The sequence below is a fragment of the Anomaloglossus baeobatrachus genome, chromosome 1 (genome assembly GCF_048569485.1).
Source record: "Anomaloglossus baeobatrachus isolate aAnoBae1 chromosome 1, aAnoBae1.hap1, whole genome shotgun sequence".
Classification (NCBI taxonomy): Eukaryota; Metazoa; Chordata; class Amphibia; order Anura; family Aromobatidae; genus Anomaloglossus; species Anomaloglossus baeobatrachus.
This window is the reverse complement of record NC_134353.1, coordinates 491,649,524-491,673,951: the sequence shown is the minus strand read 5'-3', so window position 1 is coordinate 491,673,951 and position 24,428 is coordinate 491,649,524. Positions and strand designations below refer to the sequence as shown.

Genomic DNA, 24,428 nt, shown 5'->3' with positions numbered 1-24,428 from the left:
TGCCATCTACCAGGATTATGAAGATGAAAAGACGGTGGACGTTTCAGGAAGACACGGATCTCAAACACACAGCAAGGAATTTCTCAATTAGTTTCAAAGAAAAATAAAACTGCTATAATGGCCCAGCCAATTACCAGACCTAAATCCAATAGAAGGAGCCCATGGAACCTTCAGGATTTGAAAAAAGTTTGTGTGGAAGAATGTACCAAAATCATACCTGAGCAATGCATGCGACTAGTTTCTTCATACAGAAGGCATCTTGCAGTTGTCGTCATCAACAATGCCAGCATTTACAGCTAATTTCACACACACCTGCACTTGTAAACTTATTCCCAGGACATTTATTCACATCGTAATGTGAGAAAGAGTAATAACTCTTTACCCATCTAAGAGTACGTGCCTACAATCTGGACCCGCTGCATCCTGGACGTGGCGGGTCCTGACTTGCAGGGCTGCAGGAGACCGCAGCTGTCCGTGCCCACGATCCGCTCTCGGGCAGTTACGGTCTCTCTCCTCTGTTCTCTCTATAGAGAAGCGACTCAACAGCAAGCAATTGACATGCTTGCGACTCAGAAAGCCTCACAGCAGGTCATTTTACGCTGTGGGTCGTACATGCACAGTGGGCACAGCATATCTAGAAATCCCATCCACTATGCTTGTACTGTACACCGCAGCGTTTTGGACGCAGCTGAATCATGCTGCATCCAAAACGCTATGAACACTGATCGTGGGCGTACCCTTACAAATTTATGGAATATCCACAGAATAATTTCAGTGAGTCCCAGGCACCCAATGATAATTTTATATATGGAAAAACTTAACTTTTAAAATATTTTTATAGCAAGATTTCGGCCACATTTTACCTTTTTTGAAATGAGAATTACATTAATATCCACAGAATAAACCATAGATGTACTGTACATGTAATTCACACACTTCCTGCTTGTAGAGCATGGACCTCTCAAAATCCATAGGTGATATTCAAGATCCAGAGGAGCTGTTTGTTTAGGTGTTTCCATAACATCCATAAGCTGCAATAGAACAGATTGGCACATTATAGAATAGCAGCAAAATTAGGTTCTGTGTGTCCTATATCTTATTTTTTTTTTCTTCTGTTTTCAAGTGATGTCATTGCTTTTGAAAAGGCATACTGTGAATACAGGCTGAATAAAATTGATAGCGCATTGAAAACTATAGAAAATGCACCTCAGAAAACAGAAAAACTGAGCGAACTTCATGGACAAGTGGTAGGTTTATGTGTTACTCATATCTGGAGTCTGACTTTTATTGTTTTATTCATGTGACATTAGTAAGGATGACTTATAGAGCATTTGTACAATCGTTAGGCTGTGTTCACACACTGCGTTTTTTACCTGCGTTTTTGGTGCGTTTTTGCTGCAGAAATTTCTTGAGAAATTCTTGTAACCTTTCTGTAGACATTGCCCAGCCAAACCTATGGCAAAAAAAATTAGCTGTGCGCACACTGCGTTTTTTTCTTAAGAAAATTCTTTCAGTAGATTTTCTTAAGAAAAAGAATGACCATGTCACTTATTTTCTGCAGCTGAGTTAGTTACCATAGATAATGGCACAATAACGCAGGGAGCAACCAGCGGTAAAAACGCACCGAAAACGCACCAAATCGTGGTAAAAACGCAGGTGCGCTAATCCTTCACTCTCAAGAAAGTTTCTTAAGAAATTTCTTAAGAAAAATCCTTTTTTCTAGTGTGCACATAGCCTTAATGGTGTATGTGTGCATCTGTATATTTATCGTATCTCTCCAACAAGGAAAAATATCAGCCCAGTCCAATCTTGTGAGTGCTTGAGGAGCTGAAATGTCGTACTGTGTGAATAAAGTCCACTTTTTCACTAATTTAAATATGAGTGCTGATTCCTATCTTTTTTTTTTTTTTTGTGTGTATATAGAATATATCACAAAAGTGTAGTACACCTCTCACGTTTTTGTAAAAATGTTATATCTTTTCATGAGACAACACTAAAGATATGACACTTTGATACAATGTAAAGTAGTCAGTGTATATCTTGTATAACAGTGTAAATTTGGTGCCCTCTAAATAACTCAACACACAGCCATTAATGTCTAAACCAATTGTAACAAAAGTGAGCACAACCCAAAGTGAAAATGGCCAAATTGTGCCCAATTAGCCATTTTTCCTCCACAGTGTCATGTGACTTATTAGTGTTTTAAGGTCTCAGGTGTGAAGAGAAGCAGACTAAAGGCCCAGTCACACACAACGACTTACCAGCGATCCCGAAAACGATGCAACCTGATAGGGATCGCTGGTAAATCGCTGGGAGGTCGCTGGTGAGATGTCACACAGTCAGATGTTACCAGCGAAGCAGGAACAATACCGGTCGCAGTAGCGACCTGTATAACGATCTCAGCAGTCACTGTGACCCTGTCACACAGTGTCAAACACAGCGATGTGTCCTGCCCAGCAGGACATCGCCTTTGAAGAAAATGGCCTGGACCATTCGGCAACGACTAGAGATCTCACAGCAGGGGCCTGATCGCTGGTAGGTGTCACACATAACAAGATCGCTAACGGGATCGCTACTGCGTCACAGAAACCGTGACTCAGAAGCGATCTCGCTAGCGATCTCGTTATGTGTGACGGTACCTTTAGGACATGGATTACTGGAACCATATCCTGTGACCAAGATAAACTTATTTCGTTCAGATGGTGTCAAGGGTGTGTGGCAGCAACCAGGTGAGGAGTACACAGACAAGTGTGTCTTGCTTACAGTCAAGCATGGTGGAGGGTGTGTTATGGTTTGGGTCTGCATGAGTGCTGCCAGCTGTGGGGAGCTACAGTTCATTGACTGAACCATGAATGGCAATATGTACTGTACTAAAGCAGAGCATGATTTCTTCCCTGTGGAAACTGGGCCACAGGACCATATTCAAACACACCTTTCAAGATGACAATTGCTTTTCTAAAGAAACTGAAGGGAAAGGTGCTGCACTGGCCAAATATGTCTCCAAATCAAAATGCTATTGAGCATCTGTGGGCATCCTCAAACGAAGGTGGAGGAGCGCAAGGTTTCTAACGTCCACCATCTCCGTGATGGTGTGGTGGAGGAGTGGAAGAGGATTCCACTGGCCCCTGTGAAGTTCTAGTGAACTCCATTGCAAGGAGTGTTAAGGCAGTGCCTGAAAATAATGGTGACCACACAAAATATTCACACTTTGGTATAATTTGGCCATTTTGACGTAGCGGTGTACTCTCTTTTGTTGCAAGGAGTTTAGCCATGAATGGCTGCATGTTCAGTTATTTAGAAGGCACACCATATTTACACTATTATACAAGCTGTACAGTGTACACGACTTCTTTACGTTGTATAAAAGTGTCATATCTTCAGAGTTGTCCCAAGTAAAGATATAATAATTTATTTTAAAAAATGTGAGGTGTGTACTCACTTTTGTGATATACTGTATATGTGTGTGGTATTGGAGCACTGCTTGGCATGAAGTGATAATATGAGGAGCCCACAGATGCCATCTAGGCAGTCACAAACAGATGTAAGCACACATCACCACAAAGACTGTTCAGCGGTAAAAATTGAGTTTCATGATGCAGAAGCCAATTACAGCATGTCACCACTTTTTAATGTTTCTTGTGGGCTTTTCTAATAAGCTTTACAGGCTGGAGCGATATGAAGAATGCTTATCTGTCTATCGGGATCTCATTCGAAATTCTCAAGATGATTATGACGAGGAGAGACAAACCAATCTGTCTGCGGTGGTGGCTGCTATGAATCTCTGGTCGAAGACAAAGCCTGTAAGTGTCGTCCTTTACCAGCTTAATGTTCCTAAAATATCCTGTTTTGAGAAATTGTGTGTGACAAATCTGGCCGTGCCCTGTAAGCTAGCAGGTAACATCAGCGATATTCTCTCCTTTTTTCTCTGTTTTATAGGAAGACCTCGGATTGCAGGAGACAACTTATGAACTGTGCTACAATGCTGCCTGTAGCCTAATTGGACAGGGAAGGCTTGGTGACGCAATGAAAAAGCTGCGAGAGGCTGAAAGTAAGTTCACTGGCTTTTTTTTTTAGCTATTATGTTATTGGAAAAAAACAGTATTCCAGCAGGAAGAGATTCCAGTGATTTAAGGACATGCATCCGAAACGCGTCTGCCCGGCATTTTAACAGCGTTTTTGTAGTGTTGTTATGTATCCTTTTGCCATTTACATATTTGTTTAATAAACCATTGGAATTTACTGGCATCGCCTGCTGGAATTTTGTTTCTTCTGACTTTCCTTGCGTATCGCAGTCTCCGCGCAGTGGAATTCCTTTTGGGTCAGCTGACCATAGAGGTTTCCTGGATTTTGTTTTTCTGTTATGTTTTTTTGCTCCTTATGATGTTTTAGCTGACCTTGTGCCATGATGGCCTTCAAATACAGCTTTGATCATAATAAAACACACGTTTTATTTTCTGTATGGAGTACTAAGGAACATTCGGTTTGTAATTTTGCACCCATTAGTTTCAAGGAGTTTTTCACATTTTTTAATTTAATTATTCTTTTAAATTCCATACGTTTGCCCACTGTAAAAATATAAAATAAGTCCCAGAGCCAAAGCTGCCTCTCTTCTACTGCCTCCGGGTCTATGTTGATTGGCTGCAATGGTCATGAATACTGTAATTATGACCGCACCGCTACAGCTTATTACTGGTTCAGCAATGATGCTATTGTAGTCCTCATGGAACCGCTGCTTCCTTTGACTGGCTGCAGCAGTCACATTGTACTGGTAACTGCACACTGCAGACTGTTTAAACAACCCCTGGGACAGTGGAAGAGAGGCAGCACTGGACCTGTGATGGATAAATAAGGTTAATTTAATTTTTACAGTGGGCAAGTCTAAAGAATTAAAAAAAAAAAAATAAAAAAGTATTTGGGACACCACCTCAGCATATTTTTCAGTAAATCTACTAATAGTATATCAACTTAATGGTCAACTTATGAGGACACTCCTAGGACAATATGCAATTCATCATGAAAATTTTTTTATCAATATATTTTCTCTGACTCCTCATTGGGGGACACAGGACCATGGGTGTTATGCTGCTTATCCATAGGAGGACACTAAGTAGATGCAAAGATGTTGGCTCCTCCCCTGCAGTATACACCCCCTGGCTCAGCCAGGCTACTTCAGTTTTAGCTTAGTGTCTACAGGAGGCACATCTCTGCAGACTACTGCAGCAAGAATTTTTTGTTTTTAGAGGGCAACAGTTCCTTCGGGGACCGATTTTTCCCAAAACCATCAACGGGCGGGAACGCAGAGTATCGCCTCCCCGTACCCCCTCCTGTGACGCTGGATCCTGGGCTGTTACTCACTGGACGACCGGTCTCATGGCACTGATTTTCCAGAGCCCAGAGCAGATGAAAACTTCCTCACTCCCTCTGGCAGGGTCTGAGTTGATATAAGTTCTGCCAGCAGGCGTCAGAATCTGCACACTGGATCCCTGACAGGAAATTGGAGCAAAGGTCACACTGACTGGATGCACATGGGCTGTGATTGCAGACTCCTACATAGCTTCCACCTGTGGCGGGGGAGGGGAGAGCTCCCTGGGCTCAGTGCAGCCGCAGCTGTAGTACACTTATAGAGGTTTTTCTGTCCACCATTGATGTGCAGGGCTGGAGGAGGGAAGGGGAGTCCCTTCCCACCATTTTTTGTTTATTATATTTTCTCATGCCTTCTTGTCAGAGCTAAGCCCCGTCCCCTCCAACACTCAATAAGCCACGCCCCCCTCACACAGGGTGCTAGGTTTGGCAGCACATATGCTCAAATGCAGAGCTACACAGAAGATTAGCATGGCCCCTGCACAGCAGGCCAAGGATGACATGGAAATTCGTGAAACATTAAACATCCTCCTTCCCACAGGAACTGTGACACAGGAGGAGGGGGGGGGAGGGAAGGGCTATAAGTTTTCTGGGTGAGTTATAGCCTCACTTGCATATTAGCTGTGCAGAGCATTGCTCCCTCATTACAATCAGTTCGTGGCTCATCAGCCAGGGGCTGCAGTCACATGTTTTATGCCCTGCACAACTACAGCATCAACTACAACTATAAGACGCTGAGCTACTAGGGGATGATAGCACCTCTTCCTTCTGTGAGTCCGGTGCCCCTGTAGCTTACCCCCCCCCCCCCCCCCGCCACCACCGCAGCAACCGCTGCCAGCCCAGAGCCTACGGCTCCCAGTCCCCCGGAATGGGCACAGTTCCCAGAACCTGGTGCTGGCTACGCAACATCGTCCCCACACCCCTCGGGGCCCCTGGACAGAACGCAGCCTGATGACACCTCTATAGAGGGTCCTTCCGATAAGAATCAGCCCTCTGCTTCACCGGTTGCAGATCAGAAAAAGGGCATGACCCCCATGGTTCTCCCTGTGGGGTACACAGATGGGGTTCTCCCACATGTTCCGCGGTCTCTGAGGAGCCGGAGGAAGGGGAATGATGTTTGTATCGGGATGATTCCTTGGTTTCAACCTCCCCGAGCGATCAAGTTGCGATGGACTTATTGCAGCAATCAACCAAAACTCTGCATGTGGAAGATCTCCCATCCACTACTACTGACCCTGCGGTCTCCTTTTAAAAGGGTGAAGAAACCTCAAAAAAAAAAAAAAAGGGATTTTTAACGCCGCCTCTGTATCCGTAAACTCATGGAGTCCCGGTACCCCTTTGGCTTAGCTGTCTCTAAGGGCTGGGCTGATCCGGCCTCGGTGGACCCTCACCCGGCTTCCGCCTGCCTGAAGGACCACTCCTGTCTTTTACTTGATGGATCCTCCTTCAAGGACCCGACAGACAGACAAGTGGAGCAGCTCGATCACTCTGCCTCAAGGCCGCGGGTCCCTCTCCCCTTCCGTGTGGGTCGCACAGGCACCAGAACTACCAGTTTCCCTCAGACCTTCACAGATGTAACAGTTCACATTGCTGCGGCGGCAGAGTACCTCATGCAGGCCTCCCTCGGTGCTGCTACCTGCGCAGTTATTGCCGCCTCAAATACCATAGCCATCTGTAAGGCCCTCTGGTTCCGATAATGGAGAGCGGACTCTGTCTCTAAGAAGCCTCTCACAGTACTCCTTTCCAGACCGATGGTTTGTCGATCATCTGGACAGGCTCTATTTTTTGTCTGACGCCATGGGAGGAAAAGAGTACCTCCCTCCCCCAACTCTAGCCCAGGATGTTTTTTACTAGACACGCAGGGCCCGACCTTCTCAGCCCTCCTCGAGTCCACCTCGTCCTGGCAGTCTAGACAAAGACCGAGGAGTCTCATCCTCCTCCATCTGGGCCGCCACCTCAGACCACAAATGGGTGTGATACCTTGTGTCTTCCGGTTACCACATTGAATTCTGGACCCGATCCCCTGGTCAGTCTTTTCTCTCAAACCCCCCCCCCAAAGGCTCCAAAACACCATGAGGCCTTCTCCTCAGCAATCCACTCCCTCCAAACGGCGGAGTGGATGGTACCTGTTCCGGACGGCAAGAGGTTCAAGGTCTTCTATTTCAAACCTCTCGTGGTCCTCAAAAAAGGACGGGTCAGTTCGTCCCATCCTGGACCTCTAACACCTGAGCAAACATGTGCACATAAGGAGATTCAGAATGGACTTCTTAGGGTCCATTATTACCTTTTATGGTCGAAGGAGAATTCCTTGCCTCCCTAGCTATCAGGGACGCGTACCTGCACATACCCATCGCTCCAGCTCACCAAAAGTTCCTCCGCTTTGCGGTTCAGGACTTCTTTTTATTTTTTTTTTCATTTGTGGCCCTACCCTCGGCTCTGTCACAGCACCAAGGGTCTTAACTATGGTCATGGCGGCCGCCATGAGTGCCCCTTCACGCCAGGAGAGTGGCTGTTCTGCCTTGCTTGGATGACCTCCTCATCAAGGGCTCAACCAGCGTGCAGATCTCTGTGGGCACCCTATCCCGCTTAGGGCGGCTTCTGACTCCAGTCAAATCATCCCCGGTCCCGTCAAAATCCGTCACCTCCCTGGCCATGTCCCTGGACACTCTTCGGGGCTTTATATTTTCCCCTCAAGACAAGGCGACTGCTCTACAACAAGCGGTACACTGCCCTCTACGTACTCCTCTCGCTCCATACGATTCAGTATGAGAGTGCTAGGTAGGATAGCGGCGGCTATAGAGGCAGTGCTGCTCGCTTAGCCACACCACCGCCCATTGCAGCTTGCGCTTCTAGCTGCCTGGGACAAGAGCCCCCTTTTTCCTTGGACGAACTTTTCACCTGACACCTTCAGTCAGGTATGCGCTTTGCTGGTGGCTTCAGTCCTCTTCCATATCGAGAAGGAGTTTTTCTCCCCCAAGTGGACTGGCTACTCCTGACCACGGACGTCAGCCTCTTAGTCTGGGGAGCAGCGTACTGCTTCGGGACGTTGGACACCCCAGGAGTCTTCCCTTCCCAGAAATCATCCTGAAAATCAGCGCGATCTTCTTGCGCTCGGGTCATTCCCCCCTTCTGCTAGCAGGTCGTTTGATTCGGGTCCAATTGGACAATGCAACAGCTGTGGCTTAGGTCAATCGACAGGGAGGTACCAGCAGCAAGACAGCTTATCTCGAGGTCCTCAGGATCCTCACCTGGGCCAAATCGACGGGGGTCGATGCTGTGTTTTCAGCGTTACACATACCGGGAGTAGAGAACTGGGCGGCGGACCTTCTAAGTCGCCAAGGACTGGCTGCCGGAGAGTGGTTTTCTCCACCCAGAAGTATTCCCACACATCTGCACTCACTGGAGTCTAATGTCCAACCTATGCCTCTGGCGATCCCCAGAATTCTTGAATTTTTTTTTTTTGCAGTCAGGTTGCAAAAGGGGTTGGCCCTCGGCTCCTTTTAAGGGGCAGGTTTCATCTCTCTCGATATTCTATCAATACCGCCTAGCTTGCAATCCGCAAGTCAAGACTGTCCTCAAGGGTGTTTCCCATCTAGTTTCTAGTGGATCTAATGGCCTCAAGGTTGAACGCAAAGGTACCCGCGTTCTTAGCCAGGTCACGTGATCCACAGTCCATTGGCGCGGATGCTCTAGTCTCCTAAAGTCGTTTCAGTCTGCCTTACATGTTTTTCGCCTCTGCCCCGAGTAATCAGGAAGAACAAGGCAGAAGGAGTCCCGTTGATACTAATAGCACCGGACTAGCCCAGGTGCGCCTGGTATGCTGAATTAGTACAATTGCTCATGGCACCTCTTAAGCATCCCAGACCTGCTGACCCAAGGGCCCATTTCCCATCAGAACTCCAGAGCCCTGAAACTGACGGCCTGGCCATTGAGACCTGGACTTTAACAAGAGCGAGATTCTCTCCTGTGGTCATCTCCACCATGTACAGTGCCCGAAAGCCGGCCTTCATCTCCTTTTTACCACCGTACGTGAAAAACTTTCCTTTCCCAGTGCAGGGAATCTAATGTCCAACCTATGCCTCTGGCGATCCCCAGAATTCTTGAATTTTTTTTTGGCAGTCAGGTTGCAAAAGGGGTTGGCCCTCAGCTCCCTTAAGGGGCAGGTTTCATCTCTCTCGATATTCTATCAATACCGCCTAGCTTGCAATCCGCAAGTCAAGACTGTCCTCCAAGGGTGTTTCCCTTCTAGTTTCCCTGTATAAACGGTAGCTGGACCCATGTGACCTCAATCTCGTTTTGGACGGTATCCAGAGGCCCCCTTTTGAACCTCTTAAGGAATCTTCTCTTGCTCTTCTCTCCTGGAAGGTAACATTCTTAGTGGCGATTACGTCCATCAGACAAGTTTCGGAACTGGCAACACTCTTGCCGTGAACCCTTTCTGATCTTTCATCAGGACAAGGTGGTTCAACGCCCCCTTCCGGATTTTTTTTCCGAAGGTTACTTCACCGTTTCATATGAACGAGGACATTGTTCTGCCTTCCTTTTGTCCACACCCAGTCCTTGGGGTGGAAAGGGTTCTATATTCGCTAGACCTTGTGAGGGCTCTCAGATATTACGTACCTAGGACAGCCCCTTTAGGAACATAGACTCCTTGTTTGTCATTTTTGAAAGGCCTAAGAAAGGAGAGGCAGCTTCATAGGCAACGCTGGCTCGCTGGATTCGCTCTGTGATCCAGGAGGTCTACCGCTTGCAACTCAAGCCCATTCCTAGTGGGCTGCGGACTCATTCCACCCGAGCAGTTGGCGCCTCTTGGGCCATTAGGCATCAGGCTTCAGTGGAACAGAGGTGTAGGGCTGCGACCTGGTCTTGCCTACATACTGTTTCAGAGCATTACTGAGTCCATATCCAGGCTTCGGCTGAGGCGAACCTAGGTAGGAAAATTCTGCAAACGATAGCCAGGAGCGCCTACTGAGATAGGTACTCCACTATCTGGGACTGGTTCCTAGTCCTTGGGTTGCGTTGTTTATTGTTTACCCACGCATGGACTGCTTTAGGTCGTCCCATGGTCCTGTGTCCCCCAATGAGGCGTCAGAGAAAAACGGATTTTTGTGTACTCACCGTAAAATCGTTTTCTCTTGGCCATCATTGGGGGACACAGCACCCTCTTTTTTGCCCTGTTGGGCCTTAGTTTTTTTCTGTCTCAGTACTTTTTTGTTATGAGTATTCACTCACGTTTTTTGTTACTTGTTCTCCTACTGCTTGTGTACTAAAACTGAAGTAGCCTGGCTGAGCCAGGGGGTGTATACTGCAGGGGAGGAGCTAACATCTTTGCATCTACTTAATGTCCTCCTATGGATAAGTAGCATAACACCCATGGTCCTGTGTCCCCCAATGATGGCTAAGAGAAAACGATTTTACGGTAAGTACACAAAAATCCGTTTTGTTTTGTTTTCAAAAAGGAGAATTCAAAATCCAATTCACATCAGATATTAAAAGTGAATGAAAACACCAAAAAACACCAACATCAATAGTAAAAGAGATGTATGCAGAGTATCAATAAGAAAATAGGACTAGCAGCATTCTAATAATGGCACATGATTAAATATGTAACCAACCATATAAAGTGACAAGTGCCTGAAGCTGAATAGGGACTCCTATAAATCTGTACATGCCATTTCATTAAATATAAAGTGTATACAGTGCATATAATTGCACATATTCCAAAAGAGAAGGCAGAACAGATATTGAAGGGTCGTAGCTATGAGTGAAACAAGCCTGTCACTCCTACAGGTCCAGGGATATCACGTGCCACCACCCAGTATAGCGGGGAATCACCCCGTGGTTGGTAATGTTAAACCGTGCTGACCGCAAAGCACATCATGGACACAGTATTAGGGATGTAAGTAAGAGAATGTGTCCATTCTGCTGCGCACCGCGGCAAGCACAAGTAAGATCGTAAGAAGTGAATTACCTGGGTGGAGGAATATCCACGTGCTGTAGTCCTAAACGTCCCGACGCGCGTTTCGCACCCGGCTTCAACAGGGGGCTACTAATAGGTAGTATTAAAGAAGTGGTTCACCCATATTCATTATTGGCCACAACGATGATATGTTGGGAAACAAGGTTTCTCTCAAATACCTTGTGTTGCCAATACTGCCTGTGAGTGGCGCTATTGTGGACTGCTCTTCCCCATCACCTGATCCCCGGGCTCCGTGACCTCGGGGATCTGGTGATGTCACGTCAACTTCCTGATCACCTGACATCACTGCGGTTGGACCCAGTTTTACTGAGTGATTGGGATGTGGGTAGAGTTTCACCGCTAAGCACAGCCCAGGGTCGCAGCCCATCATCTCCCTGCTCACTCCTTCACTGCAGAGCGCGCAAGCAGGAGACACGCTGGGCTGTGATGAGCAGTGAAACTCCACCCACAGCCCAGTGACTCACGGAGACTGGGGCCGGCCACGGTGATGCCAGGTGATCAGGAAGTTGACATGACCTCATCGGCTCCCCGAGGTCTCGGAGTCTGGGGGTCAGGTGATGGTGAAGAGCGGACTACAATAGCGCCGCTTACAGGCAATATTGGCAACACAAGGAACTTGAGAGAAACCTTGTTTCTCAAAATAATATCGTTGTGGCCAATAATGAATATGGTGAACCACTTCTATAAATACTTGGAGAATTCATATACTATGTAAATGCCCTAGAAGAAAAAAATAGTTTTCTGACTTGCTTTCCTAAATTTCATTGTATTCTTTTGATCGCACCGAATAGGCTAATAGTGATATATTGTTTTTTATGTTTTATTGCTATATTGAAGCAACTGTGAGTAAAAATAGTAATTCATATTTCAATGAAGTGTCCCAATTGAAATGTAAAATGTATTTTTTTCTTTGTGATTATTGTAGTGTGTTTGTGTATATCTAATATAATATAGTCACTACATTATCATGTATTCATTAGCCTTTTGGTTTTTTTTGTCCTAAAGATCTCTGCAGACAATCCATTTCAGAAGACACTGTGAGTATATTTATATGTTTTGTTTCTGTGCCTATTGCATCACTCCAGTGTTTTCTTTGTTTTTGTTTTGTTTTTTTGTATTTCACCGCAGGAGTGGTGCTTCAAAATGTAAGACCCCTGCCTCCTGTGTTATACTCACCTGCAGCCATCTTCATCTTTTTACAGCGCCACTCCAGTCTGTCTCTGATGATTTGTGACCTGCTGGCAGCTCCATTGGAGCACACTGAAGGTCGCAACTCAATACATCTCTATGGGAGGTATGTTCTGGCTCTCATAGAGATACACTGGGAGCTTGTGACGTAACTTCTGACCAGTCAGGCGTTACGGGCTCAAGATAGCACTGCAGGACTGGAGCGGTGTCGAAAAATGATGACTGTATAATGTCAGCGGCAGGGGACTTGAATTTAAAGGGTCACTCCAGTGGAAAAAAAAACCCCAGCTGGAGTGCTTTAAGGATGCTAATGGACCACAAGTGTTTTTATGCTGTGATATTACGTAACTCATATAATATATTCTCAGGATTTGACCGAAGAAGATATAGACGCTGAATTGACCATAATTCATGGTCAAATGGCCTATGTCATGCAGCTCCAAGGCTCTATAGAAGATGCGCTTCAGCTTTATAACCAAATCATCAAATTAAAGTAAGGATTGGAGAAGCAGTGAGTTTTTCTCCCACGTTGTGCCTTTTATAGTTGACTTATAGGTCTCCTTTTTTACAGGCCCACTGACGTTGGTTTGTTGGCTGTTGTGGCAAATAATATTATAACGGTTAACAAGGTTTGTGTACTTTATGTCTGTGTCTCTTTGTTGCTCTTTGCCTCTGTTGCTCTGTCTTGTTCTCTCTCTGTTCTCGCTCTATGTCTCTCTCTTATGCTGTCTCCATATCTCTCTTTCGCTCTCTATTGCTCTGCCTCTGTTAAAAAATTGTCATTTCTTTATCGTTCCTATGGGAGACCCAGACCATGGGTGTATAGCTACTGCCCCCGGAGGACACACAAAGTTACTACACTCAAAACGTGTAGCTCCTCCCTCCTAGCATATACACCCCCTGCTAGCCAGTTCTAGCCAGTTTCTTGCTTTGTGTCAGGAGGATCCACACACACACATGCATCCCTTTTTGATTTTTCATTTTTTACAAAGATTTGGAAGAAAAGCGTGTCCACTGGACCCCCGGCATGTCCCTTCACACTCCCCTGGCGGCAGTGCTGTTAAGGTTGACTTCAGGGCAGGAGCCCTTCATGCCGCGCTCCTTCAACATCCCTTAGGGGCTCTGATTTGAAGTGGGAGCCAACACGGTTCTCACTGCCTTGCAGGAGACCGGCCTCCATCCGCAGCCCTTGTGCAGGACCCTGCTGGATGGAGCACTGACCCCCACCCCACAGGGACTGGACCCTGCGTCTCAAAGCTAAGTATAGAGACGTTTATTCAGAGGGTCTTTCTGCATGTGGGGCACTTTTATTGGGGGGGACAGTGATTGCTGAATAATGCTGCTTTGTTTACTGTGTTTCCGGCCGGTTCCACAGTTTTTACTGAGAACCGCGCCGATGAGGCCTGATTTTCGGCCGCATGCATAACTTTAGGCCCCGGCTTCAGCCGCGGCCTAGTTTCGTTTCGTTCCCCTGCATGTCAGGCATGCAGGGGGACGCTGCAGAGCCGCCCGCCGGCCGCTCTGCACAGGGGAGGACGCTCCGTTTTGAGGTGATGATTCCCTCCCCTGTACATCTCCTTCGCCCTCCGATTCCCGCTCCTGGGTTAACCCCCGCCTCCCCCCCTCACTCTGGCGCCATTTTCCAGCGTCTTAGTACACTGGTCGGCGCTGGCTGCCCTGCAGCACAGGGAGGGAATACTGGCTGAGGGTCCAGGCTTGGAATCCGGAGGGCACTCATAATATGGCCTGATAAGTCACAACCCCTGGTTGTGCACTTTTTATACACTCTCAGGCATTCTGAAGGAGTTAATTCTTTATCATAGAATCTCCTCCTCAGCAGCATGACACTCTCAGGCATGCTGAAGGAGTTAATTCTTTATCATAGAATCTCCCCCTCAGCAGCATGTCTCACTCTAGCAGCTAAGCTACAAGGTTCTACATGTGCTGCATGTAACCTCATATTGCCTGAACCGGCACACTGTAATGGTTCTTAGGTGGGAGTCCCCCCAGGCTGAACCCCTGTCTTGGGTATTCTACCCATGCTGGACAGAGCCCCCACCTCTGCAGCATGTCTCACAGAGCGAGGCTGCAGGCTGTTTCTTTATTATCCACTGCAGGTAGTCTCGTACGGCTATACCGAGCTCCTAGCCACTGTGGCCCCTCAGCATGGGGGCTCATTAATGGTCCCTCCAGCTGCTCCGGTTTTGGTGGCTGACCCCCATAGGATTCCTATTTCCAGGGGTCGGCTGTCCCGGCATCTGCTGAGCATGCAGTTCCCCTCTCAGGGCGTTTTCTGCTCGCTCGGCCAAGCTCACAAGGGACTCTCCTTCTGGGCTCAGACCCCGTTCTCCTGACAGGGAGACGCAGGGTCCCCTGTCCTCCCCGTCCCGCAGCTCCGATTACGAGCTGATTCACCGGACGAGGAAGATGTCTCTACCGCGGACACGGACGCTACTTTATGTACATTGATCCGTCCGTAGGTGACGCAGATGCGAATGATTGGCTTGCGTCCATTATTCTTGTGTCCGCCTGATCAGGGGAGTATTCCCCGCTGGCAGAAAGGCACAGTTTACCTTTAGCAGGTCAAGGAGTGTGTTACTTAACCACTCCAGTTTTCAGGCCGCTGCGTCCAAGCCCACAGCCTATCCTGCAGACCCCACAGCGGGGTTCTGCTGCCTGTCTCCCCCTCCCTTCAGAGAGGGTAGCCACTCCGGTCTAGACTGCCCGGTTAGTTGTATCAGTGGCTGACGGCACCTCTATAGGATTCTACCGTACATTAATTTTGTACTGGACCTCACTCCGCTCTGAGATGAAGCGTGTTTCTGAGGACTGTGTTTCCCCTGTCCACCCATGGTGGTCAAGAAGTGGGCTCATTCACTTCAGGTGGCTCAGCCCGGACCGTTATGTCAGTGGCTGATGGCTCCTCACTTAAGGTTCTGCGGTCCGCCCGGTTGTCCTTTGGGCCAAGTCGGTATGGGAACGGCAGGAGCTTGTTCTCCTCAGCTTACAGCAATGCGGTTTTTTGTAACTTCTCTGCTTCTCTGGAGGAGATGCATTCTCTCACAGGGACTCTATGCCCAAAACGGTTGCCTGAACTCCAGACTTCAGTCTTTTCATCCTCTGCCAGGTCTGCCATGCTAGACGCCGCACGGCGGTGGTCTGGGCTACCTTCCTCGCTATCCGCAGGCTCCTGTGGCTTCGAAATTGGAAGGCAGATGCCTCTATGGAGGTTCCTGGCTGGGCTCCCCCTTGGTGGGCCCAGTTTCCCCGGAACCAAGCTGGGTGAAATTAAGGAAGCTCTTGGCGGGGAGTGTGCTTCCTCGCCACAATCCTAAACCAGGGAACCTGTCCAGGGCAGGAATCAGTTGAGGTTTCGGTGGTTTCCGTTCCTCCATCTGATCGTCCTCTAGCTCGGCCTAGGTTCATAGAACCAAATGGCTCGAAGCTGCGTCTTCAGAAGACCGCAGGAGATGCTGCCACTGAGCCAGCTTCCTCCGAGCTATCTAGCCACGCCAACAACCTCCTTGGCCGGTGGCAGGCTCTCTCCACTTGGCGACGTATGGTTCTAACACGTCTCCGTTCAGTGGGGGCGGGATTATATCTCCCATGGCTACAGGATGGAATTCTGTCCACCCGCCAAACAGATTTTTTTCTGTCAACTCCTCCCGGCTCCAAGGCCGCCGCCTTCTCACAGGCCGTGGCATTTCTTGCAGACCAATGGAGTAATTGTACCGGTTCCCGACTGGGAACGGTTCTGAGATTTTTGCTTAAATCTATTCCTAGTCCCCGAAGAGGGCGGTGCCTTCCGACCTGGATCTTTAGCTTTTCAAGCATAGTCAGGTGTGGCGTTTTCACATGGAGTCTCGGTCTTGTTCCGTGTGTTTTTCACCGGATCAATCAAGAACCCAAGGAGATTCCCTAGCAGCCATCGGCATCAGAGATGCCTATCTGCAGGGGTCAATCGCAGTTTCACACCAGCGTTGACTACGTTTTGACAATCGGAGTGGTCCAATTCGTGGCTCTTCCCTTGGGGTTAGCCACGGCCCCTCGAGTATTCTCATTGGGGCAGCTGTGATTAGGGTCCTGCACCCCTAGGGATTGGCAGTGATCTTTTGCCCTGGACGGCCTTCTTGTCGGGGCTTCATCCAGTGCTGACTCTTAGCAGAGTGCTTCGCTCACTCTCGCCACTCTAACCTATTCGGGTGGCTTGTCTTTCTGCCCAAGTCCACTCTGACTTCGAACCAGAGGTTCTCAGGGACGCAATTCGAGTCTCTATCGGCACTTGTGAAGCTGCTCTTAGTCGATCAGTAGTCCCTCCGCTGGCGGTCGGCGTCGTTCTATCAGACACCATATACAGGTGCTGGTCAGATGGTGGCATCAATGGAAGCGATTCCTTGCCCAGTTTCTCCTGCGTCCTCTGAGATTGGATGTTTTCCGCTGTACAAGCGAACTCCCTCCTCCCACGGGGTGGTGGCTTCGCCACTGACCAGAGGCTCGTTTCAGTGGTGGCTTCGGCCACTCTGTCTCAGGAGCGCTCCTTCCTGGCCCCGTCCCGGGTGAGCCTCACCAGGATGCTAGTCTATCCGCCTTGGGAGCAGTATATCTCCACCGTGGAGCGCAGGGCGCTTGGACTCTGTCCGAATCAGCCCTCTGGATCAATGTGCTGGAAATCAGAGCTGTATTCTAGCTCTCTAAGCCTTCACCATCTGTTGGCGGCTAGGCACATTCGAGTCCAGTCGGACAACGTGACAGCGTTTTTCCTACATCAGCTTCCAGGGCGGGACACTCAGCCGCCTGGCAATCTTGGCGGCTCAACATTCTTCAGTGGACAAGTGACTCCTAGTCCACCGTATCCGCAGCCCACATCCTAGATGTGAAAACTGCGAGGCAGACTATTTCAGCTGTCCAACCGTGGTCCACAATCCTCAGGTTTTGCGGTAGACACACTGGTTCATGTTTGACCCCAGCTTCGTCTCTTTACGTATTTTACCCTCTACCTCTTGTCCAGAGTCCTGCGCAAGATCAGTAAAGAGGGCCGTCGGGTCATTCTCATACTCCAGACTGACCCAGGCAGGCTTGGTACTCTGACCTGCTCCTTCTGTCCGTTGGGTTGCCATGGCATCTTCCGGACCGTCCAGACCTTTTCTCAAAAGGTCCGTTTTTTCCGTCAGAATTCTGGATTCTCAGATTGACGGCGTAGCTCTTGAGTCCCGGATCTTGGCGACTTCTGGTATCCTTCCTGAAGTCATCTCCGCTATGACTCGAGCTCCAAAGTGTCCTTTGACCTTTTTGGCCTTGCCGACCCTCCTGTCCCTTCCACAGTCCGGTCTACAGCTAGGACTATCCCTCATTAAGGGACAGGTCTCGGCTCTGTCAGTATGTGCCAGCGGCGTATCGTCCGGCTGGCTCCGGTGCGCTCCTTTAAGGGCGCATCTCACATCATTCCGCCTTTCCGGCGGCCTATGGAGCCCTGGGACCTTAATCCGGTCCTCCCGGTTCCCGGAAACCTCCCTTTGCGCCTCTTGGGGAGGTTTCTTTGTTTCATCTTTCACAGAAAGTAGTCTTTCTAGTGGCTATATTTTCCCGCCAGAGAGTTCTGGCTGCACTCTCTCGGAGTCACCCCCTTTTTTTGGTCTTTGCATCAAGACAAGGTGGTCTCCGTCCGACTCCGGACTTTTTTCCCTAAGGTGGTTACTGCTTCCACCTTATCCGGGGCAATTTTCCTGCCTTCCTTTTGTCCGGCTCCTGTTCATCGCTTGAGGAAGCGTTGCATATCCTGGATCTGGTGCGGGCGCTCCGGATCTATGTGTCTCGCACCGCCGTTATTAGCCGGTGCACCTCTCTCTGGTGCTGACTGCTAGTCAGCGTAGCGGTCTCTCGGCATCTAAGCCGACCCTGGTTCGTTGGCTTAGGTCGGCCATTTCGGAGACCTACAAGTGTACTCAAGTGCCTTCCCCGCCGGGGATCAGAGCACATTTGATCAGACCTGTCGGCGCCTTTTTGGGCTTTCAGGCACCAGGTTACGGCTCAGTAGGTCTGTCAGACTGCAGCTCGAATTAGTCTGCATACTTTTTCGAAGCACTACCCAAGGCATGCTCATGCTTTGGCAGACGCGGGCTTGGGCAGACGCATCTTTCCGGCGTCTGTCGCCCATTTGTGAAGTTAGGTTTGCCTGCTTCTCAGTTGTCTGTTTATTCCCACCCATGGACTGCTTTTGAACGTCCCATGGTCTGGGTCTCCCATAGGAACGATAAAGAAAAAGAGAATTTTGTTACTTACCGTAAATTCTTTTTCTTATAGTTCCGTCATGGGAGACCCAGCACCCTCCCTATTGCCTGTTGGCAGGTTTCTTGTTCCGTGTGTCTTCACCGGCTGTTATTGTTGTAGACAGAGGTTCCGGCTCTTCCGGATTTTACTCTCTCTTCTTGTGGGTGGATGTCCTCCTTCAGCTTTTGCACTAAACTGGCTAGAACTGGCTAGCAGGGGGTGTATATGCTAGGAGGGAGGAGCTACACGTTTTGAGTGTAGTAACTTTGTGTGTCCTCCGGGGGCAGTAGCTATACACCCATGGTCTGGGTCTCCCATGACGGAACTATAAGAAAAAGAATTTACGGTAAGTAAACAAAATTCTCTTTTTTGATGCTGTAAAATAATTTGGAACTGGATAACCCTATTAACTATGTGCTGCCTTTCTTGAAGGACCAAAACGTGTTTGATTCAAAGAAGAAAGTGAAGCTTGCTAATGCTGAAGGAGTAGAAAGTAAACTGTCGAAGCGACAACTTCAGGCCATAGAATTTAACAAGGCTTTGCTTTCTATGTACACAAATCAAGTAAGCAGCTATATAATACCACTTATGGTCTTTTTTGTCATTTTCAATGTCCTACTAGAGACATGTCATTAACTGAAGTTCTTTTATTTCTTTCAGGCAGAGCAATGCCGAAAGCTGTCCAGCAGTTTACAGGCTCAGAACCCTGAGAATCTTCTTCCTGTTCTCATTCGGGCTGCTCAGCTTTGTCGTGAGAAACAGCATGCAAAAGCTATAGACCTGCTTCAGGTATAAATATATCTGAAGCATGTTCATATTAAGAAAGTGAAGGCTTTGGCAAAGGTGGCCCACCGAAATGCAGAGCTGCTGAGTCTCTGGACTCTGCCTATAAACCTTTTAGGCTAAGTTCCCATGATGAGTATTTGATGAGTTTGTGATGCCGCAGATTTTTTGACCCAGTTTACGAATTGAGACAATTTTACAGGTTTAACTTAACTTTATATGCATTACATTAATTTTTACTTCATTTCAGCTGGGGAAACACAATAAAAACCCACAGTTTTTATCTTCAGATTTTTTCCATTTAATTAAAAAGGGTTGTCCAGACTTGGGGTGCAAGTGTGCGCGATGTCTGGTTTCTCCAGAGCAGGTGGTATGCGATTTGCATACTTCTGGACACATTCCAACTAAGGCTACTTTCACTCATCAGTTTTTTTTTGGCATCAGGCACAATCCGGCATGTACCTGATGCAACGGATCCAGCGCAGAATATGCAAAAACAGTTGTGCCGGATGCTTGCTTTTTTTTTTTTTTTTTTACGGATCCGGTATACCCGATCTGTCAAAAACGGATCCGGCGCATCCGTTTTTGCATTCATTTCGTCCGGTTTTTTGCTGGATCCGTTTTTTACAATAAATTGGAGCATGCTCAGTTTAAAAAAACTGATCCGGCGGCCGCATCCGGTTTTTGCCGCATTACACCGGATCCGACGTCCATAGGCTTCCATTGTAAACACGCCGTATCGCGCCGGATTTTTTGAGAGACAAAAAAACGTTACAAGAGACATTCCATCCGTCCGCCGCATTCGCCAATTACGATGGATCCGGCAAAAGCCGGATGCAATGCAATGCCATCAGGCACAATCCGGCGCTAATACAAATAAATGAGGATAAAACGGATCCGGCGCCGGATCCTTTTTATCCGTTTTTTTTCCGGATTGTGCCTGATGGAAAAAAACTGATGTGTGAAAGTAGCCTGAAAGTGTCCGGCCTCTCTCTGCTCGCTGTATTGAGTGAGGCCACGCACATTGGAACGTGACCGCATGTATGCAGATCGCATATTTGCAACAACGAGTCCACTGGCACCGGAGAATCCTGACAGTAACTGTGTTGTGAGGATTCACAAGTCTGCAGTCTTTGTACCCCAAGCCTGGACAACCCCTATAAAGTCTGCAGTGAAAATCCACAAACTAAACTTACAATTTGCACTGCAAATTCAACGCAAACATATTGCAGGGGAGTTTCCACAAGGTAAAAAAAAAAGCTAGCAAATTTACACAAATCTCATCCACTCTGCTGGGATTCTAATACACCCCTTTTTTTTTTTTTTTGTTCACAAAATATGTAGTATCAAAAATGCACTAAATGCTCATGGTGGAATCTTGAAAAAAAAAATGGCCTCTTATGGGCTCTCCCCATATAGCAATGTCATTGTGTATATGGAAGTACCACACAGGATCTAGTATTTTGCATTTCAGTGGGTAAATTTTGTTAGGTTATCCTCCATCTGTATCTTGCTAACCTATGATTTCTGGAGTTGTCTGTAAATATGTAGACACGGGTGTATGAGTAATAGCTTTACACAAAATTTAAGGATACTTTAAGAAAGCTGGGGTTTTTGGTACTTCATTTATTTTTAAAGTAGTTTTTCAAAAAGCCTTTGCTGGTTTTCATAATCTGATATATATTGTATTGTATTTTAGCTACTGAATCAATCTACTATAAATTACTTATTTTAATATTTCTATAGGAATTTGCTGATCACAATCCAGACCATGCACCCCAAATCAAATTAACAATGGCACAATTAAAACTCTCACAAGGTATTCGGATTCCATACCCAACAATCCCCAATCCCCTTCCCAACTTCAGAAAAACTCAATATTCTGTATTTATTCATTGTTTTCAGGTAATGTAACCAAGGCATGCATGATCATGAAAACGATAAAAGAAGTGGAGCACAGACCTGGCATGGTGAGTTTGTACATGTATATGACAGATTAATGGCTGGATGAGCATAGTAAATGCAAAATAAAAATCCTTGATGGATGCAGTTTAGTCTTCATTACATCCACGTACAATACATTAACATAATCCTTGTGCAATATTTCTTACAGGTAGCGGCAGTGGTTTTCTAGGTTTTCACTGTTCATTTTCTCTTCCCAATTACTACCATAACCCATGATAAATTAGTAAGATGTCATCTAATATTAAATATGTGAAAGCAAAAAATCTTATTAAAGGGGTGGTCTCAAACAAATACTGATTTAACCCTAAAGCGGGCTTTACACGCTGCGACATCGCTAGCCGATGCTAGCGATGGCGAGCGTGATGGCACCCGCCCCTATCGTTATGCCGATATTTGGTGATCGCTGCCGCAGCGAACATTATCGCTACGGCAGCGTCACACGCACTTACCTGGTCGGCGTCGTCGCTGTGACTGCCGAACAATCCCTTTCTCAAGGGGGAGGGACTTCGACATCATAGCGACGTCACCGCAACGTCACTAAGCGGCCAGCCAATCAAAGCGGAGGGCCGGAGATGAGCGGGACGAATATCCCGCCCACCTCCTTCCTTCCTCATTGCTGGCGTGTGGCAGGTAAGGAGAGGTTCCTCGTTCCTGCGGGGTCACATGTAGCGATGTGTGCTGCCGCAGGGACGAGGATCAACTTCGCCCACGCGACAGCAGCGGTATTTGAGAATGGACCCCCATGTCAACGAGGAGCGATTTTGGGCGTTTTTGCAACGATCCAAAATCGCTCCTAGGAGTCACAAGCAACGAGATCGCTACAGCGACCGGATGTGCGTCACAAAATCCGTGACCCCAACGAGATCGCTTTAGCGATCTCGTAGCGTGTAAAGCCCGCTTTAATGTCAGATCTATTTAATGTAATAATCTAATTGCTTTTCTAAAATACTGTAGTCAAAAATTCCCAACAATTCCCTTTTTTTTTTTCCTCTTTACCAACTTCAGGTTTAGTGGAATGCTCAGTAGAATCTTATCACTGCAATATTTTTTTGTAATACATAGTGACCGTGCTGTCACTCACCAGCTCTGATGAGATATAATGAGCTGGCATACAGTCAATGCACATTGTAAAAAGAAAAGGCAGTGAGCAGAGACTAGCCCTGCTCTCAAAACCAACGTGCGGGGTTTGGTATCTGCTTTACCTGCTTATTGTGTTATCTCCTTACAGTGCACTCTTTGCTGCTGGCTTATAACTTTTCATCACAGCCAGCAAGGGAGCGCACTGTCACTGTGCATTACATTACAAAGAATATTGCACAATGACAAGATCCTACTGAGTATATGTCAGAATCGACAATTAACGCATGCTTAGTAGAGCCGGGGCCAACTGGACCAGACCCTGAAATGGATGTCACTGATGACGCTTCGTTTTGGGGTAGGGAAAGAGGCTGCGGCAGTTAGTGTATCCTCTGCCCCCTGATGATGTCTTGTTTGAGTATCCCAGCATGCACTGGATTTCTCAAACTAAATATCATCAAACAGGAAGTTGGTTGGAAAAAAAAAAAGCAGTTAGAGCGGGAACAGTAGAATATTTTTAGTGGAAAGTATGTTAGAAAAGCAATTAGATTATTACATTAAATAGACAAACATTTAGGGTTTAAATTAGTGTTGGTTTCTGACTTCCACTTTGAAAATAACTTTTAATTACATATCTTTAGAAATGTAACAAGTACACACAACAAAAATTTTGGAGCAACATTAAAGAGATTTTCCCCAAATCACTAGCATACCATTATTTAGATGTGGTGTCTTACTAACCATTATAATCACTGGAACAGACGATCTTACTTTTCATCGTAATCTGTCAATTTAGTCCTTTTGTGAAGCAGATCTCTACAGTTGCTGAACTTTGCTTTCTATCAGTCAGAAATTTGTCACAATTAGTGGTGGAAAACATTTTAAAATATTAATTTGGTTGGAGGTTATGGCAGTAATAGATTGGAGGCAGGTTGTCCAAACATAGTGGCTTTCCTACCATAGAAGAATATCATGGTTCCCATAGAGAAAGTACCTAGCACAAAACTTAACAGTGAACCACATGTAACTCAATGGGGACATGAACTTTAGTGCTGTGAAATAGTCATAGTAAGAGCTAGGGGGCTGCAAAAGGAAACAAAATGGGGGTAAGGGCAGGACAATTGCCCTGCAAACAAATGTAGATGGGGAGTAAATTAAAAAATTAAAAAAAATAAAAAGATGTGATGTTATCCCTATTTTTGATAACCAGCTCAGGTAAATTCAGATAGCTGCGGGCTAGTGTTATCAGGCTGGGAAGGCCCAGGTTTATTAGCCCTTCACAGCCTAAAATTAGCAGCCTGCAGCTGCCCCAGAGGTGGCACGCATCCATTGCTAACCCCTGGGCTTGATTCCAACTGTCAAGTCACAGTTGACATAAACCCCAAAGGTATTACCCCGTCTGCCACCATATCTGAACAATCTGGGAGGAGCAAGGAAAAGTGCCATAATTGGTGCATGTAATGGATGTACCCCTTCAGCCCACTTCAGCTGTCTGCTTTACCTTGGCTGGTTATCCAAAAATAGGGGACCCCATGCCTTTATTTAAATATAAAAAAGTGAGGTCCCCTCTACTTTTGATAGCCAGCCATGGTAAAGCAGAGAGCTGAGGGCTGCAGTTCCCAGCTGTCAACTTTACCTGTGCTGGTTATCAAAATAAGAAGGACCCCCTCGTTTTTTTATTTTGTTCACAGCAGTGTACAGGCATCTTTTACATGCCAGAAAGCTTGTTGATTGGCTGTGCTGCAGCCTTTCCACAAAATTTATTAGCAAGTGAACAGCACTCAAATTTGGACACATACTTTTTTAA

At 47.0% G+C, this 24,428-nt stretch overlaps 1 protein-coding gene and 1 pseudogene across 1 annotated transcript in view; both read left to right on the top strand.

Moving 5' to 3' along the window:
• SRP72 (signal recognition particle 72) overlaps positions 1-24,428 on the top strand; it is a 77,567-nt gene that overhangs the window by 22,089 nt on the left and 31,050 nt on the right. The window contains exons 3-12 of the mRNA XM_075338546.1: positions 1,124-1,247; positions 3,657-3,800; positions 3,937-4,048; positions 12,347-12,378; positions 12,898-13,022; positions 13,101-13,158; positions 19,229-19,360; positions 19,457-19,585; positions 21,326-21,398; positions 21,485-21,549. Coding sequence (XP_075194661.1) covers positions 1,124-1,247; positions 3,657-3,800; positions 3,937-4,048; positions 12,347-12,378; positions 12,898-13,022; positions 13,101-13,158; positions 19,229-19,360; positions 19,457-19,585; positions 21,326-21,398; positions 21,485-21,549 — 994 coding nt within the window. The remainder of the gene's footprint in view (positions 1-1,123; positions 1,248-3,656; positions 3,801-3,936; positions 4,049-12,346; positions 12,379-12,897; positions 13,023-13,100; positions 13,159-19,228; positions 19,361-19,456; positions 19,586-21,325; positions 21,399-21,484; positions 21,550-24,428) is intronic.
• On the top strand, positions 5,779-5,892 carry LOC142258663 (U6 spliceosomal RNA; annotated as a pseudogene).